This window comes from Pediculus humanus, genomic scaffold, assembly GCF_000006295.1.
Source record: "Pediculus humanus corporis 1103172108180 genomic scaffold, whole genome shotgun sequence".
NCBI classification, from domain to species: Eukaryota; Metazoa; Arthropoda; class Insecta; order Psocodea; family Pediculidae; genus Pediculus; species Pediculus humanus.
This window is the reverse complement of record NW_002987750.1, coordinates 412,390-427,872: the sequence shown is the minus strand read 5'-3', so window position 1 is coordinate 427,872 and position 15,483 is coordinate 412,390. Positions and strand designations below refer to the sequence as shown.

Here is a 15,483-nt window from a genome sequence, read left to right as displayed (position 1 = left end):
GTTGTGGAAATTTCATCGGATGAAGATTCGTCGACGAAAACGAAAAAACGTAAATAAAATGAAGAATTTTCATTCTCTCTCTTTTTTTTTTTTTTTTGTTTTCTCACGGTCGGAAAACTATGGAAATAATAATAATAATGATGATGATAAATTTATGGTTATAGTTGGATGTTTTTCGATGTGTCACGTTTGTCCCATTTTTTTTTTTTTTTAATTTTTTTTTAGGCGCGAAGAAATAATTTAAAAAAAAAAAAAAAAAAAAAACAGGTCCCCGTTTATTATTATTTGTTGTCTCCCCAAAAATTTTACAAAAAAGAAAGAAATAAAATGATGATGGGAAAAAAATGTATTTTGTAAAATTTTAGCTCCGGCGAAAAAGAAAAAAGTGACTGGAGAAAAACCGGAAAAAGTAGAAAAAGGGAAAAAGAAACCACGTGGTCCACCGAAAAAGAAGAAAACATTTTTCGATTTCGACGAAGACAACGACAGTTCCGATTCGGATTTCATCGGTTAATTTAAATTTTTTGGATCGTCCGATGTTTGTCTGTCGTAAGCTTTCGAAAAAAAAAAAAAAAAATGTTTTCTTAACTGTTTTATTTGAATAAGTAATATCTGATGTTTTAAATAGGTTGTTTGCTGTCGCGCCCTGACTGACCCCCCCCCCCCCCGCAGAAATCAGCCAAATCAGAGGAACCAACAGTGAAAATTTCAATTCATGCAGTTATTTTTGCAACAGCGACGGGGGAAAAACAAGAGACAAATGTTTATTTTATTGAATGTAATTTTTAAAAACAAACAAAACAAAACAAAACAAACGACCGCCATTTTTTCTAATGAAAGCAATAATAATAATAATATTTTGTATACATTGATTATAGTTTGTAGTTTTATTTAATTTAATTTAATTTTTTTTACAATTAAGATTTTTGTCTGATAGTGGGTGAAGTGATTTTTTTTTTAGAAAAGTAAAATGTCGTCGATTATTATTATTATTATTATACGTTCATTCCTTTCGCGTTTTTTTTTTTTTTTTTTATATAAGTTTTTGTAAATAATTGAAAATTTTCGCGGGATGTTTTAACCGTTAGAATATAATAATAATAATAATAATTAAAATACGTTTGAATTTTTTATTATTATTACTTTTATTTCGATTTATTTTTTAATCTCGAACATCGAAAATGTTTTTTTTTTTTTTTTTTTTTTTAAATGTTTGTTCGATAATATATATATAAATAAATATTATTATTATTATTTATCGAATATTTTTTGTATTATTGATATTTCGGGTTGTAGTTTTTAAATAAAAAAAAAAAAAAATCGTATTAAACGTTCCTTTTATTTTTATGTATTCGTTTTTAATAACTTATTAACAATACATTTATTTATATATTAACATAAATATTTTTTAAAAAAAATTGTAAAAAAAAATGAATTTAAATTAAAAATATAAATTTTAAAAATATTATGAATAAAATAATTTATTTATTTGTTTTCCTTTTATTTTACCGTTTTTAATTTGTTTAGTTGAAAGAAGAACATTTTCATTTTATGTATTTTGTTAAATTTAATAAATTATTTAAATAAATTCAAATTGTTTAATGAAAAACCGTTGTAAATGTAAACAATTGATTATCCGCCATTTTCGGGGCCCTTAAATAATATTAAAAAAAAAAATTTTTTTCATCCGATATGGAGGTTGGTACGTCTGTAGTTATTGTCTTAAATATATATTTTGAAATTTTGATATATCCGTAACGGTTTTAATTAAATGGTGTGTGACTTTCGATGATGAGTTACAGTACTTGTCAATTTACTTGGCTTAAGCAAAAGGAAACTTTGGTTTCTCTTGCTGAATCGCTTTTACAAGACGAAAATTTTTTCGATTGCCAACTTTGCGCGGAAGGTCATCGTTTCAATGTACACAGGGTAATATTATCATGTAATAGTCCCGTTTTAAATAATATTCTTCAAGAGCATAATTTAGATTCTCCTGTTATTACTCTGGATGGAGTATCATCGATAGAACTAGCTGCTTTGGTTGAATTTATGTACACGGGCGTTACGAAAATATCTCCGGATCATTTGAAAACTTTTTTTCAAACTGCCAAAACTCTACAGTTAGCTGGTTTAACTCATTATGATTCATCTCAAATAGAAAAAATTGTTAACGAAAGTGGTTCTACGATTGTCGATTCGACAACAATAGACAATTACGAATTGTACAGTCAAAATATATTAAAATATTTAAATCAACCTGATGTAAATAATGAAACGACTGAGTCAAAAAATTCAAATAATTTATCTACAAATGTTGATAATATATTTTTAGAAGAAGCAGAAGAAGGAAATAATTTGGTGAATAGCGATTCAATCATGTATGAAAAATATGATTGCGATTATATAAAAGAAGAAGAAAATATTGAAACGCTCGATCCGAATCTCATCGAAAGTGATGTTTTATCGCCATCTTGTGCTAATGGTAATCCAAATTTTCATTTTATTTTTTATTTTTATTTTCTTTTTCATTTCTAAAAATATTCTTTTCCAGCTGATGAAAATGAAATTGAAACAATAGAAACTGAAACTCCTCCATTAATATATAATAAATATCATAATATTTTTATTAAAAATGAAGAAAATTCAATAGATGATAGTATTGCAACTGTATACAGCATTTCAAAAGACAGCAATTCAGGTAACTCATTATAAAAAAAAAACATTTGAAATTAAAGTTTAGGGAAACAATTTTAATAATTAATTATTATATTACAATTTACTCATTATAAAGAGGATAAAGAAGACATGGAATTTACCGAAGTCGGAAACGAATTAAAAGTCACAGATGAGGATGAGAATTTTGTATATGTTAAATTAGACGATAGTAATTTATTAAAGCTCAAGGATAATCAAGTTACCAAAGGAAAGCAAAATTATGTTAAAAGTGATCAGTTACTGTCTGAAAAATGTTTGAAAGTTGTTAATCAGTTAGATAAAAATTACATAGTTAAAAGGCCTAAAATTCAAAATGTAGTGTCGAAAGATTCCAGATCGAATTTGGATGATAAAAAAATATATATTTGCCTTAAATGTGGTAATAAATATTCACACAGGAGAACTCTTTTGCATCATATACACTGGATATGTGAACAGCCTGCAACTTATTCATGTTCATTGTGTCCATATAGGGGAAAAAGAAAATTTCAATTGAAATCTCACATGAAACATGCACATTTGTTAAAAATGAGTTAGTACTCGAATGAAGAGTTCGACGACGACAACAACAATTAAAAATTCCTTTTTTTCGAATGTTTCGAATTCTACTTAACAAAACAGACTCGAGTGTGATTACGACACAAAAACAAACAAGTTAAAATTACTGATGAAACATTTAATAATGTTTAATAATATTTAACAAGCCTTATTATTATTATTATTATTATTATTTTTAAAAAAATATCAGTATTAATTATCAGTGTATAGAGAAAGAAAAAAAAAAAATAAGAAAAACAAACAACAAACAAACAAACAAACAAACGAAAATAAGATGAAATGATAAAATTTGTCAATTTTTTTCAAATGATTTATTTTTTATTTATGTAATTATTGGAAAAAAATAGACAATAGGATTTAATAAATATTAATAATAATAATGATGATTATTTATTTATTTCATTATTATTATTATTATTAATTTTTTAAATTTAATTTAATTTATTTACTATTATTATTATTATTATTTCTTTTTTTTTTTTTTTTTTTGCTGAACTTTGAGTGAGGTTTATTAGGAAAACATAAAAGGAAAAAAATAATTTTTTTACAAAACGATATTAACAGAAAAAAATTTTATGATTTTATTAATGATGATAATAATAATAATGATAATAATAATAATAAAGATGTGAGGCCTTGTATTTTTTTTATAGGCGAAGCACTAAAAAAAAAAAAAAAAAAACTAAATTAATAAAAAAATTAAATTTTATTTTCTTCTTCTTATTACGTAATTAAAAACAAAAGAAAGAATTATTATTATTATTATTTTTTTTTATTAATTAATAATAATTATGTAATTTTTTTTTGTTCATTTAAATAATATTTTACTCACTTTTTTATTTATTTATTTATTTATTATGTTGTTTTTTTTTTTTTAAATTTTTGTTAATCGATTTAATCAATAATCAATAATTATTAAAATTATTATTATTATTTTTTTCAATGATTATTATTATTATTATTTTTTTCGTTTGTTCAGTGAAATTAATATTTACTAACAATAATAATAATAATTTTTCTTGTTAAAAGAAAAAAAAATAAGGTGATTTGTTATTTTAAAGTTATTATTATTATTATTTATTATTATTTATTATTACGTTATCATTATTATTTAAATTGATTTTTTTTTCTTAGGGGGGGAGGGGGGAGGTAAAGGAAAGGCTTCATATTTCAAAAAAAAAATTATTTACTAAAAATTTGCCATTTATTTTCAATAATAAATACATAAATAAATAAATAATGCTTATTTATCATAAATGTAAATTTTCGGATACATACATATTGTTATTATTGTTATCATCGTGACGATAACTTCGTCATCATCACCGCTAACGTCATTAATAATTAATGACGTCATTAAAATCGAAATTTTTTTTTTTTTTTATTTCGATCACGTTTACGATATGATACGATAAATAAGCATTATTGTTGTTATCAATAATAAATTTTATATCATCATCATCATCATCATTATTATTATTATTATTACGCGTAAATTAATAATTACATTCTTTTGTTTACCTTTTTCAATCGTAACAATAATAATAATAATAATATTAATAAAAACAAAAAACGTCAAACATTATTTTTTTTATGAGTAAAATTTTTATGTATAAATAGTTTACAAATCGACATTATTATTATTATCATTTTTATCATCATCATCATCATCATTATCATCATCGATTAACAATACGATCATTACATATATATATATATATATATATATATATATATATATATATATATATATATATATATATATATATATATATATATATATATATATAAAACGAAAACTTAAAATAATAATAATAAAATTTACACTTTTAATTATAATAATAATAATAATAATGATAATGATAATGAGGTGACGAAACTGGGATAGATTTCGGTGGATTTAATAAGTTTTCCGATTGTCTTTTTTTTTTTTTCTTATTATTATTATCATTATTAATTTAACAAAGCACTCAAACGGCCATATTGATTATACAAAAAATTGTATTTATGTATATATATATATATATATATATGTAAATAATTATCATTATGATTTTTATTTTGTATTGTAAATAATCAAATACCATGAAAAAATCTTATTATTATTATTATTAATATTTTTCATTAATTAATAATTTAATTAATAATTAATTTAACTTTTTTGTTGTTAATAATAATAATAGTTTTTAAAAAGTTTTTATGCGTTAAAACTAATATTATTATTATTATTGTTGTTTTTGTTGTTGTTGTTGTTGTTGTTATTGATAATTAATTAATTAATCATTTGAAAAAAACGATTTTCTTGCATTAGAGAATTCAAAGAAGATGTCAAATCGTTGACGACCATGTTGGATGTCGGATGAGTGGAACTGGAAACTTCGTTCGACCATATTTGACATTGTTGAACATATTCCAGAGTTCTTTCGTAAGCGTCACGTGGCATTCTCACTTCGGATTGGCTAATGTCGGTGCACTGGATTTCGTTATCGTAATTTTCTCCGTTGAAATTTTTATAAATGTTTTTTTCCGAGTCTTTGTTTAGAGTTCCAGGCGTTACACCTCCTCCTACGACACCGACTCCGTTGTTCTGATAGTGACAACTTCTACACATTTTGTTGTGATGATGTTGAACACAATTTGTTTTCACTTCGTGATTGTTTCCATTGTTACAACCGCATCGTGAATATTGTCCGTTGATTGTTTGATTTTGTTGGATTTGAGAATTATAAGGTACGGTTTGATGTACCGTGTGAGAATTGTTCATGACTTGGTGACCGGTGTTGCAATTGTGTATTTGATTGTTACCGCATTGCGGATAGTTTGGAGTTTGCTGGCAAACGTTTACGCAATTCGTGCAATGATCGTGTGCGTAACATAAATGATTTTGACACGACGGATAAAAAGAAGATTGGTGAGGATGTTGAAGAGAAGAATTGAAATCTTGCTGATAGTTTTGTCCCGGAATGGGAGTTTGCGAACATACTTGATTGGTTTGTACAGGTTTGGTACCATTGTTTAAATGACACCTGTAATTGTTGAAATTGTAACCGTTTCTATCGGGTGCTCTACCTTGTTGATTTTGTAACTGAGTTTGGTAATTGTGATAGTGGTGGTTTCCTTGGTTTTGAGAACAATATGAACCGTGATGGTGGTGATGGTAGTGCGATGGCGGATAATGATCGTGACCGTGTTGTGTTATACATTGATTATTTCCATAATTTGAATAATTTCCATTTTGTTGATTAATGTTGGTGGTAGCTTGACTGACGGTAGATTTGTCGTCTGATGGATCGGAATGTTGAGCCGCTGGATTAATAACAATTTGCTGTGCTTGATTGTTGTTGGTTGTGGTGGTGGTGGTGGTATTTGTGTTGAGTTTTTTAACATTTTGATCATTCATGTCGTTTGAATTGAAGTCTGTGAAAACTTGTTGGATGTTGTGAACTTCTTTGACGTTGTCGTCGTTGGAGTTGTTGGTGGTGTTATCTTTCACGGTTCTCGTGGCGTTTTCATTGACGTTAATATTATTATTATTACTACCACCATTGTTGTTAATGCATTTACTGTTGTTAGCGTTGGTGTCGTTGTTATTAGTCGCACCAGCGTTGCAGTCTTGATTAAAAGTTTCCGTTTTTGTTTCTAATTTCGGGTCGGGAGGTGATGACAATTCTGTGATTTGATTATCAGTATCAAGTATGGCAGCCACTTGACTCAAATATCTTTCCATTTCGTCGGGAATGACTAATTTATTTTCAATCATTTCGCCTTCATTAATCTGTTCTAGTTGAACTTCTTGATTCGGATGAAGGGGATCAATTGTTGGCTGCTGCGTTACGTCTGAGCAAGGTTCAGTAGGATTAACTGGTGGTAAAACCGGTGGAAGTTCTCCATTTAGTGACATGTTGGCAGTCTGAAAATAAAAAAAAAAAAGGTTAGTTTATTTATAATTTTTTTTTTTTCAATCACAAAAACTTTCGTTTAATCCGATAGGGGGAAAAAGAAAAATCATACCTGAAGAACTAAATTCGATGTGTTGGTAAAAATGTTTCGAACCGGACTCATAGCAGGGCCTAATGTTGCCAAAGTCGGTACGGAATCTACAGTTTGAACACCAACAGATAAGGAGGAACTGTTTATATTGTGATTTGCTGTCAGTGAACTAACATTGGAATTGTAAATGGGACTTAAAATATTTGAATTAGGACTGAGAACGTCTGAACACAACAAATTCGGACAAAGAGAATTCGAATTGGGGCTCAAAGCGTGGATATTTTGAGCAACGGTCGAAGAATGACTCGGACTCAAGTGATTGGGCAACGGAGAAATCGGTTGATAATTCGGACTGTTTGTCGGACTCATCAAAGTTTTAACGGTTCCAGGTTTACCACCCTGACACATGGTACCATATTGATGTGAATGCATCATTGATATTTGAGAATTTGTTCCCATTATCGATGGACTTCTTCCCGGTTGTGACATTTGAGACGATCGACGTGAACTTCCCGGAGATATGGGGTCATAAAAAGAAGCTATGGCACAGCTGTTGGCACGTGATGCCTGTAATAAATTTAAAAAAATTTTTTTTAAACAATTTTATTATTATTATTTTTACAAATGGCCGTTAAAAACAAAAAATTTTTTTTTTATTTACTTGAGATGCTTGACTGTTACGTCTACTTGACACGTGAGACATTGTACCGTAGCAACTAACCGTCGAATTCGAATCTCTTCTGTTATTATCGAGTATCGTTTTAATACCTGGACCGCAAGATTTTGGACCCAATCGCGTTTGCTCTTGGATTTTAGGTTCCATTTTTAATTCTGCTATTTTTCTTCCGAGATCTATCAATCTCATTCCGCCTGTAATTATAAATGATTTAAAAAATTTTTGTCTTCCTGCCTTTTTTTTTTTTTTTTTGAAAACGGTTTCGTTTAATTTTTTTTGTTGGTAAATTTACCCGGAGCAGACGATAGTGCAAGTCCTTTGGCTTGCAATCTCGATTTAAGACGATTTCTCGTATTTCTCGTTGTTACCGCCACGCTGAGATCGGATCCTAAGTCGATGTCTTCCGACCAGTTAGCATCTTCAACGAGATCTGCTAAAACGGATGGTGGACTGTCACTGACTTCGTCTCCCCAAACGGCATGCTGCCTCGATAGAGGAGAACCTTGATTCGTACCAGGACTAGGCGCTTCCTAAAAAAAAATTTTTTTTTATTAATAAATTTTAAGAGAACATGGTTGGTTCAGTTATTAAAAGAAAACATACTTCGGATTTAACAGTGGAAGGACTCGATAATGATGTTGTTTTTGATAGTTGACCTTCATCCGACCTCGAAGGTGAGGGCATATTAGTTGACCCGTCAGGTTCTTGATCAGGTGATGGCCCTAATTTGTGTTTTTTATTTGCGTAAAAATCAGCTCCGTGTACGGTTTTAACGTGTTTTCTAAGAGAACTTGGATCCGTATACCTTTTCGAACAACCGGGAGCTCTACAAACGTACGGTTTCTAAAATCGACAAAAAACAAAAAATTTTTATTTGGAGGGAAGGGGGTGAAACTTCGAGAAAGATCGACAGCAAAAATTTTCATCACTTTTTTTTTTACTCACTTAATAAAATCCTTTTTTAAAAAGTTAAGCAAAACAACAAACGATAATTTTTTTTTTTTGGTTTTTTAATCGATAACAAACAGATTTTCAAACAATCATCATCATCATTATCTTACCTCATTCGAATGTGTCCGATTTTGATGTTTTGCTCTATCGCTCGCATTACTGAATGCTTTCGAACAACCTGGATATTCGCAAGTGTATGGTTTTTCTCCAGTGTGTGATCTTAAATGAGTTTTTAAATTCTCTAATCTCGAATATGCTTTAAAACAACCTTCGAACTGTAAATGACAAAACAATTTTCCGCATTAAACAACCGTCGCCGACAAACGACAGATTTTTTTGTTTGAAAATCTACAAACCGTGCATTTATGAGGTTTTTCTCCAGTGTGCCGTCGCATGTGTACCACGAGCATGTATTGAGCTTTAAATGGTTTTTCATCTCTAGAACAATCTTCCCAACGACATATAAAACTTTTTTTATTTACATGTATGTGATCGTTGTTTATATGTTTAACTAAATCATCTTGGGTTGGAAATTCCATAGTGCATTCTTTCCAGTGACAATTTGTTTCGATGAAATCCGCGGGTTCATCTTTTAAATCACCGCAATCGGGTGATTTTGTCGTTTCTGTACCACCACCACCTCCTCCTCCGGTTCCGGTTCCTGTTTTTGTTTCTTTTTTGATTCTATTAGTCTGCTGGAATGATTTGGAAAGATGATTATTTAATTTTAAAAATTTGTTTTCTCGTTTCAGACATAACAAGAATAAAAAGATATAAATAGAAACAAATTTAAAATCAATAAATAAATAAATTACCTTTCTATCAGTCAAACTGTCTGCTTCGGCTCTTATACTGCAATCTTGTCTTCCTTCAACTTTTGGAAGTGATGCAGTTGAACCCAAAGGATGATGAGATATAGAAAACAAACTACCATGAGATCCTTGTGTGTGCGAAGTCGGACCCAGAGGTGGTAAAAGTCCTTGACTCCGAAGCAAATGAGCCTAAACCGTAATAATAATAATAAAGTAATTTTTTTTTTTCTTTTTGTTTTTATTTAAATATTAATGATGATTATTGTTGGTACCTGTAGTTGCGGCATGTGCATGTTAAGTGCGGGACTGAGAGCCCCTGCAGACAAATGTCCATAACTTCCGCTCGCTGACGAACTCCGACTCCCATTAACTAAACTATTAACTAAACTATTTGGCGAAAACCTTATCATAGAATTGATGTCGAAAGAGTCGGAATAGGGAGACGATGACAAAGCACGCTTTCTACTTTGTCTTATAGCACTAGAAGGACAAGGCGAGGGAAGTCTCGAATCTATAGAATATGGCAATTCGGTACTCGCCACCGTTGACGGCGGTGGTATCGACGTGAGATATTCCGAAGGAAAACTAAGCCCTGTAAAAATTGACCAGTGCCAGTGTTGAACAATCGAAATTTCGAAAATAAAACGCGAGTGGTAATAATAATAATAATAATTTACCGTGCAAAGACGATGTCGGGCTGTTGTGAAGGCTTGCGTATATGTGCTCCATATACTGCGGTAGGCGATAAGCGGGGTGATAATCCCCAGGGCCGGGAGGAGCGGCTCCGAGGCCCCGCCGAGCCGCCAACAATTGCAATTCCGGTACGCCGCTCGAAACGCTGCTGGAGAGCCTGGAAAAATATACAAAAATTCATTCATTCATCGAATTTAAGAAAAAAGGAAAAAGAAAATGGACGGAAAATACTTTCATCACGTGAGTTAAAATAAATTTTTATTATTTTATTTTATTTTATTTTATTTTCGACAGAATTTCTTATTCGGTTTTTTGCAAAAAAAGAAATTTCTAGAACTTCGCGTTCTGAACAAAAAAAAAAAATCCCCTTTTAAATCCAATTAAAATTCAACGACAGGAAAAAATAATAAAAAAAAAAAATATGAGAAAAACCGTCGAGACGACAGAAGTAAAAATATATGTTTGACACATGCGTTAAATTTACCATATGTTAACATTTAAATTTTTTTTTTTTTTTCTAATGACACGACAGTTATAATATTTTTTTTTTTTTTTTTAATTTTTAATTTTGAATTATTTTAACGAACGTATATTTAAAAAAAATTTTCGCGAAAACGATTTAAATAATGATTACCACCCATAATTAATCAGGAACGATTTTCAAAAACTGTAGGAGGGGGGAGGGAGGGTAAAAGAGAGAGAGAAGGGGGAGGGAAAGAGGAGGGAGACAAAACAGAACACAACAAACTTTAAATTTAAATTTAAAAAAAAAAAAAAAACACATAAAATCAAAGATTTCTTAATAGAAATCAATAAAAATGTAATTAGAGTTTTAAAATAGTCGTCTAGTAGGTTTTAAACATTAATAATAATAATAATGATGATGATGATAATAATAATAATGATAATAATTCATGGTAAAATTATTTGTTTTGAAAAAAAGTCGTTCGATTTTATCGTTCTTCGATGTTTTTCTTATGTTAAATATTTTTTAATTAATTTTTTTTTTTTATATCTCTAATGAGGTGGTTTCCTCTCTCTTTCTCTCTCTCACTCTCTCTCTCTCTCTCTCTCTCTCTCTCTCTCTCTCTCTCTCTCTCTCTCTCTCTCTCTCTCTCTCCGGTAAATCATTTGTGCCCAATGACCCGAACAGGTTTATCACACTGAAACCAATTTTTTTTTTTTTTTCTACGCCATCATCGTCATAAAAATTTTTTTTCTCTCTCGTTTTTTTTTTTTTTTTTTTTTTTTTTGGTTCCCCGACAGGAAACGAACGCGAACGGGAAATTTTTTTTTGATTTACGACTTACACGCGCATTCACACACGCACGCACACATAAAACACGACAGCGAACGTTATTCGAACAAAAATTTAATCGAATAAATTAAATAAATCAAAAATTTAATTGATGATGATTATGATGGTTGTGATGATAATAATAATAACGGAAATAGTTTCAATCGAACGTGATTCGAAAATTCAATACCGACCGTTCGGTTAAGCGTTCGTTTTTTTTTTTGTTCGCTCCCTCCTCTAACAAACAAATAATAATTTATCGAGTCATTATTAAATTTATTATTATTATTTTTATTAATATTTCGAGAATTTTCGATTCATTCAAACTCCCTCTTGATAAAACCTTTTACAATCGAAAAGATTTTTGATGAGTGTGTTGATAATGATGATGATGATGATGATTACAAACGGCGGGAATCAAAAGAAAAAAATTGTTTAAACAAATTGTTAAGTTAAATCAATGTTAAAAAGTCAATATATATATAAAGTAAACAATTATTAAAGCCCTTGTAATGAGGTAAACAAATTTACATTAAAAAATAAATAAATAAATAAACATTATGTGTCGAAAAAATACGACTTACGCGTTTTTCCCTTCCCCTCTTCTTTTTCCCATTATTATTATTATCATCGTTGTTGTTTTTGTAGTTACAACAACTACTACAACAACAACAACAAACTTCCGACAAATTGTAAGTGATCATTATTGTAAATATTTTATCAGAATCAACAACGTTCGACCTCTCTCGTCATCCGCCTTCCTTCCTTTATTTATTTATTTCATTTAAACGTTTCGATGATGGTTTAAATTTTTTTTTCTTAATTGTCAGAACGGTTTATTCTCTCTCTCTCTCTCTTCTCCAGATTTTTTTTTCTCCAGAGCGCCCCTCCCCCATTTGTTTTTTTTTTTTTTTGACGAAACCACTCGCGCGGTAACCCTTGTATAAAATTATTTTAATTTTTAAATTCTCGTCGATAATGAATTTTAAATCATCATCATCATCATCGTCATCATCATGATCATCATCATCATCATCATCATCATCATCATCATCATCATTATCATCATTATCATCATCATCAACTTTCGTTCGAATCTACATATCAGACTTTGCGTACATTTCATTTGACGTATTTTTTCTTTCGATTTCGTAACGTTTCCGGTTCGTCGGTTCCGTCGTCGTTTTTTTTTTTTTTTGGTTTAATGACGTCACGAATAGATTACGTCACAAATTTTTTTTAAAATAATTCCACGACGAATGAAATGATAACGATAACGATACAATAAATAAAGTATTATTAAAAATTAACTAAGCGAGAATGAGGATGTGAACAAACTTAAAAAAAAAATAATAATAATAAAATAAAAGAAAGAAATTAGATCCATGCCTGGAAGTACGAACGAACAGTTAATAATAATGATAATAATAATAATAATAATACTCAAACAGGTTTTTTACGCATTAAAACATAACACAAATAAACACGAAAAGAAAAAAAAACATATTAAATTAATTTATAACCTGGAGAAAAATTCGTTAAATTTTTTTTTTTTTTTTTTTAATATTCAAATAAAACGTATTTTTATAAACCGACGACGACGACGACGACGACGACGACGACGACGATGATGATGATGATTTTTTCATTTTATATGATTTAATTATCATTATTATTATCATCATTTTTACCATCTTCGTAATATCGTTCGTAATAAACAATTAATAAACTATAAATGATAAATTCCAGTTTGGAATTTGATATTGTAAAAATAATATAACCGTGACTAGGAACGATGATGATGATAATGATGATAATAATAATAATGATGATGATGATGATAATGATGATAACGTATAAAGTAACAATATAATTATAATTATTTTTTTAATGGTGACCGATGGTTACTTTGTAAAAAAAAAACGTTTTACTCGTTTTTTTTTTTTTTTTTGAAATTCTATATCGTATTTCCGTTCGAGCATAAATTGTGCGTAAAAAAATGTGCGTGTACGCGTGCGTGAGGTGATGACGTCAACAACAACAACAGACTTACCGTTATTGGGAAAAATTATTATAATAATCAAGTGATTCCGATAACAATTCCATAAACGATTACGTTAGTAAATTTACATCCATTATTCATTGTTATCATTCCTGTCTTCTGCTACCCCTAACATCAATTATCACATTTTCACATTATCATTTTCCGTCTACTGCTTTTCCCGCGCGCAAAAAAAATTAATTTGATGACGTCGTGACGCGATTTAATTCGATTTTAAATTTTTTCTAACACTTCGCGTTTGTTTGCTTTTTTTTCATCATCATTATTAACGTTTGACGACGATTGACATTTAATTCGATTGTTTAATAATAATAATAATAATAATAATAATAATAAAACAAACGAAAAAATGAAAAACCGCAAAAAAAAAATAAAAATAATAATAATTATAAAACGCGTGTACGAAATGAACCGGGCAAGTTTTTATACTGACTCTCGAAAAACTAAGAAAACTTTAAGAGAGAGAGAGAGAGAGAAAATCTTTACAGCTTCATTTGAAACCGAAGCAAGTAACAACAACAAAGGGAAAACCAAGAAGACATTATTTTACTTATGGACCACCCAAGATTTCTTTCATCAGTGTCGGCTTGCGTGGCATGAACCCCGTATGGATGAATCGAAATCCATTTTACGCGCGCGTGTACGTGTGCGTGAGTGAGTGAGTGCGTGAGTGCCCCAAAACTTTTTTTATTCTTTTTCTTTCTTTCTTTCTCACCGAGTAAATTCGAAAACATTCTCCCCGAAAAACAAAAAAAAAAAAAAAAAAAAACAAAAAAAAACTCATAAAAAATAATTAACCAAAAAAAAATTTTTCCAAATAAATGTAATAATAATAATAATAATATCTATCGATAAATCGTTCGTTCGATCGATCGATCCATCGATTGATTCGTCGATTCATCGATTTTTAATGGTCGTTTGATAGAAAAGAAAGAAAAACAATCGTTTTTTCTTTTTTGAAGTACTTTGTTATTAAGTTGTTGCATTTTCGACAAAAAAAAAAAAAATTTCATTGTCGTTTTTTTTAAATGATGATGATGATGATAATGATAATAAGAGTGGGGGGAGGGGAAGAGGGGAAAATAATAAAAAAATTTGAAATCTTTCCAAAACGATGGCAACGAAATCGGTTTTGCATTGTTTCCAATAATAAAAAAAAATTTTACTTTTTTTTTTTTTTATAGAGCTATAAAAACTATAATTTTCGTTTTTTTTTTTTAAATAATAATAATAATAGTAATGTACCGTAAGGAAATATTTTTAAAAAAAATTATATAAATTTTCCAGCGACGAGCTGGAACGCTCAAAAAAAAAAAAAAAAAATTTTTTTGGAGAAATAATTGAACAAACCGACACTGATTTGCAGTCCATTTAATTTTTAAAAACCAAAAAAAAAAAAAAATTAATAAAAAAAAAACTCGAATTACTCCAACTTTCAATTTTATAATTTTTAAATTTTTTTTACGTAATAATAATAATAATAATAATAATAATGACAACGATCGTGATGATGATGATGATGATGATGATAAACAAAAAATTCAACGAATTTATTTATGCGGTGAACGGTTTAGGAAAATTTTTTTTTTTCCATTTTGAATTTTCCACCGAATAAATATTCGAAAAAAAATTTTTTTTTTTTTTTGACAAATTCTCATCTTTCGTTCATCTCCCCACCTTTTTCTTTCTTCTTCTTCATCACCACCCCCACCACCACCACCACCATCAT

At 29.0% G+C, this 15,483-nt stretch overlaps 2 protein-coding genes across 2 annotated transcripts; one reads left to right on the top strand and one right to left on the bottom strand.

Moving 5' to 3' along the window:
• Nucleotides 1–1,791: 1,791 nt before the first annotated feature.
• Nucleotides 1,792–3,252, top strand: Phum_PHUM413320 (BTB domain transcription factor, putative; the record flags this gene model as incomplete). Its single annotated transcript, XM_002428932.1, has 3 exons — nt 1,792–2,482; nt 2,552–2,698; nt 2,792–3,252. 3 exons carry the CDS (start codon nt 1,792–1,794, stop codon nt 3,250–3,252), a joined length of 1,299 nt encoding a protein of 432 aa, XP_002428977.1.
• Nucleotides 3,253–5,545: 2,293 nt separating this feature from the next.
• Phum_PHUM413310 (protein cubitus interruptus, putative) lies at nt 5,546–10,580 on the bottom strand (the record flags this gene model as incomplete). The annotated part of the gene is made up of 9 exons (XM_002428931.1): nt 5,546–6,720; nt 6,874–7,183; nt 7,285–7,830; nt 7,925–8,133; nt 8,232–8,469; nt 8,543–8,782; nt 9,001–9,165; nt 9,247–9,891; nt 9,975–10,580. The coding sequence occupies 9 exons, from the start codon at nt 10,578–10,580 to the stop codon at nt 5,546–5,548; spliced, it is 4,134 nt and encodes a 1,377-aa protein (XP_002428976.1).
• Nucleotides 10,581–15,483: the final 4,903 nt, after the last annotated feature.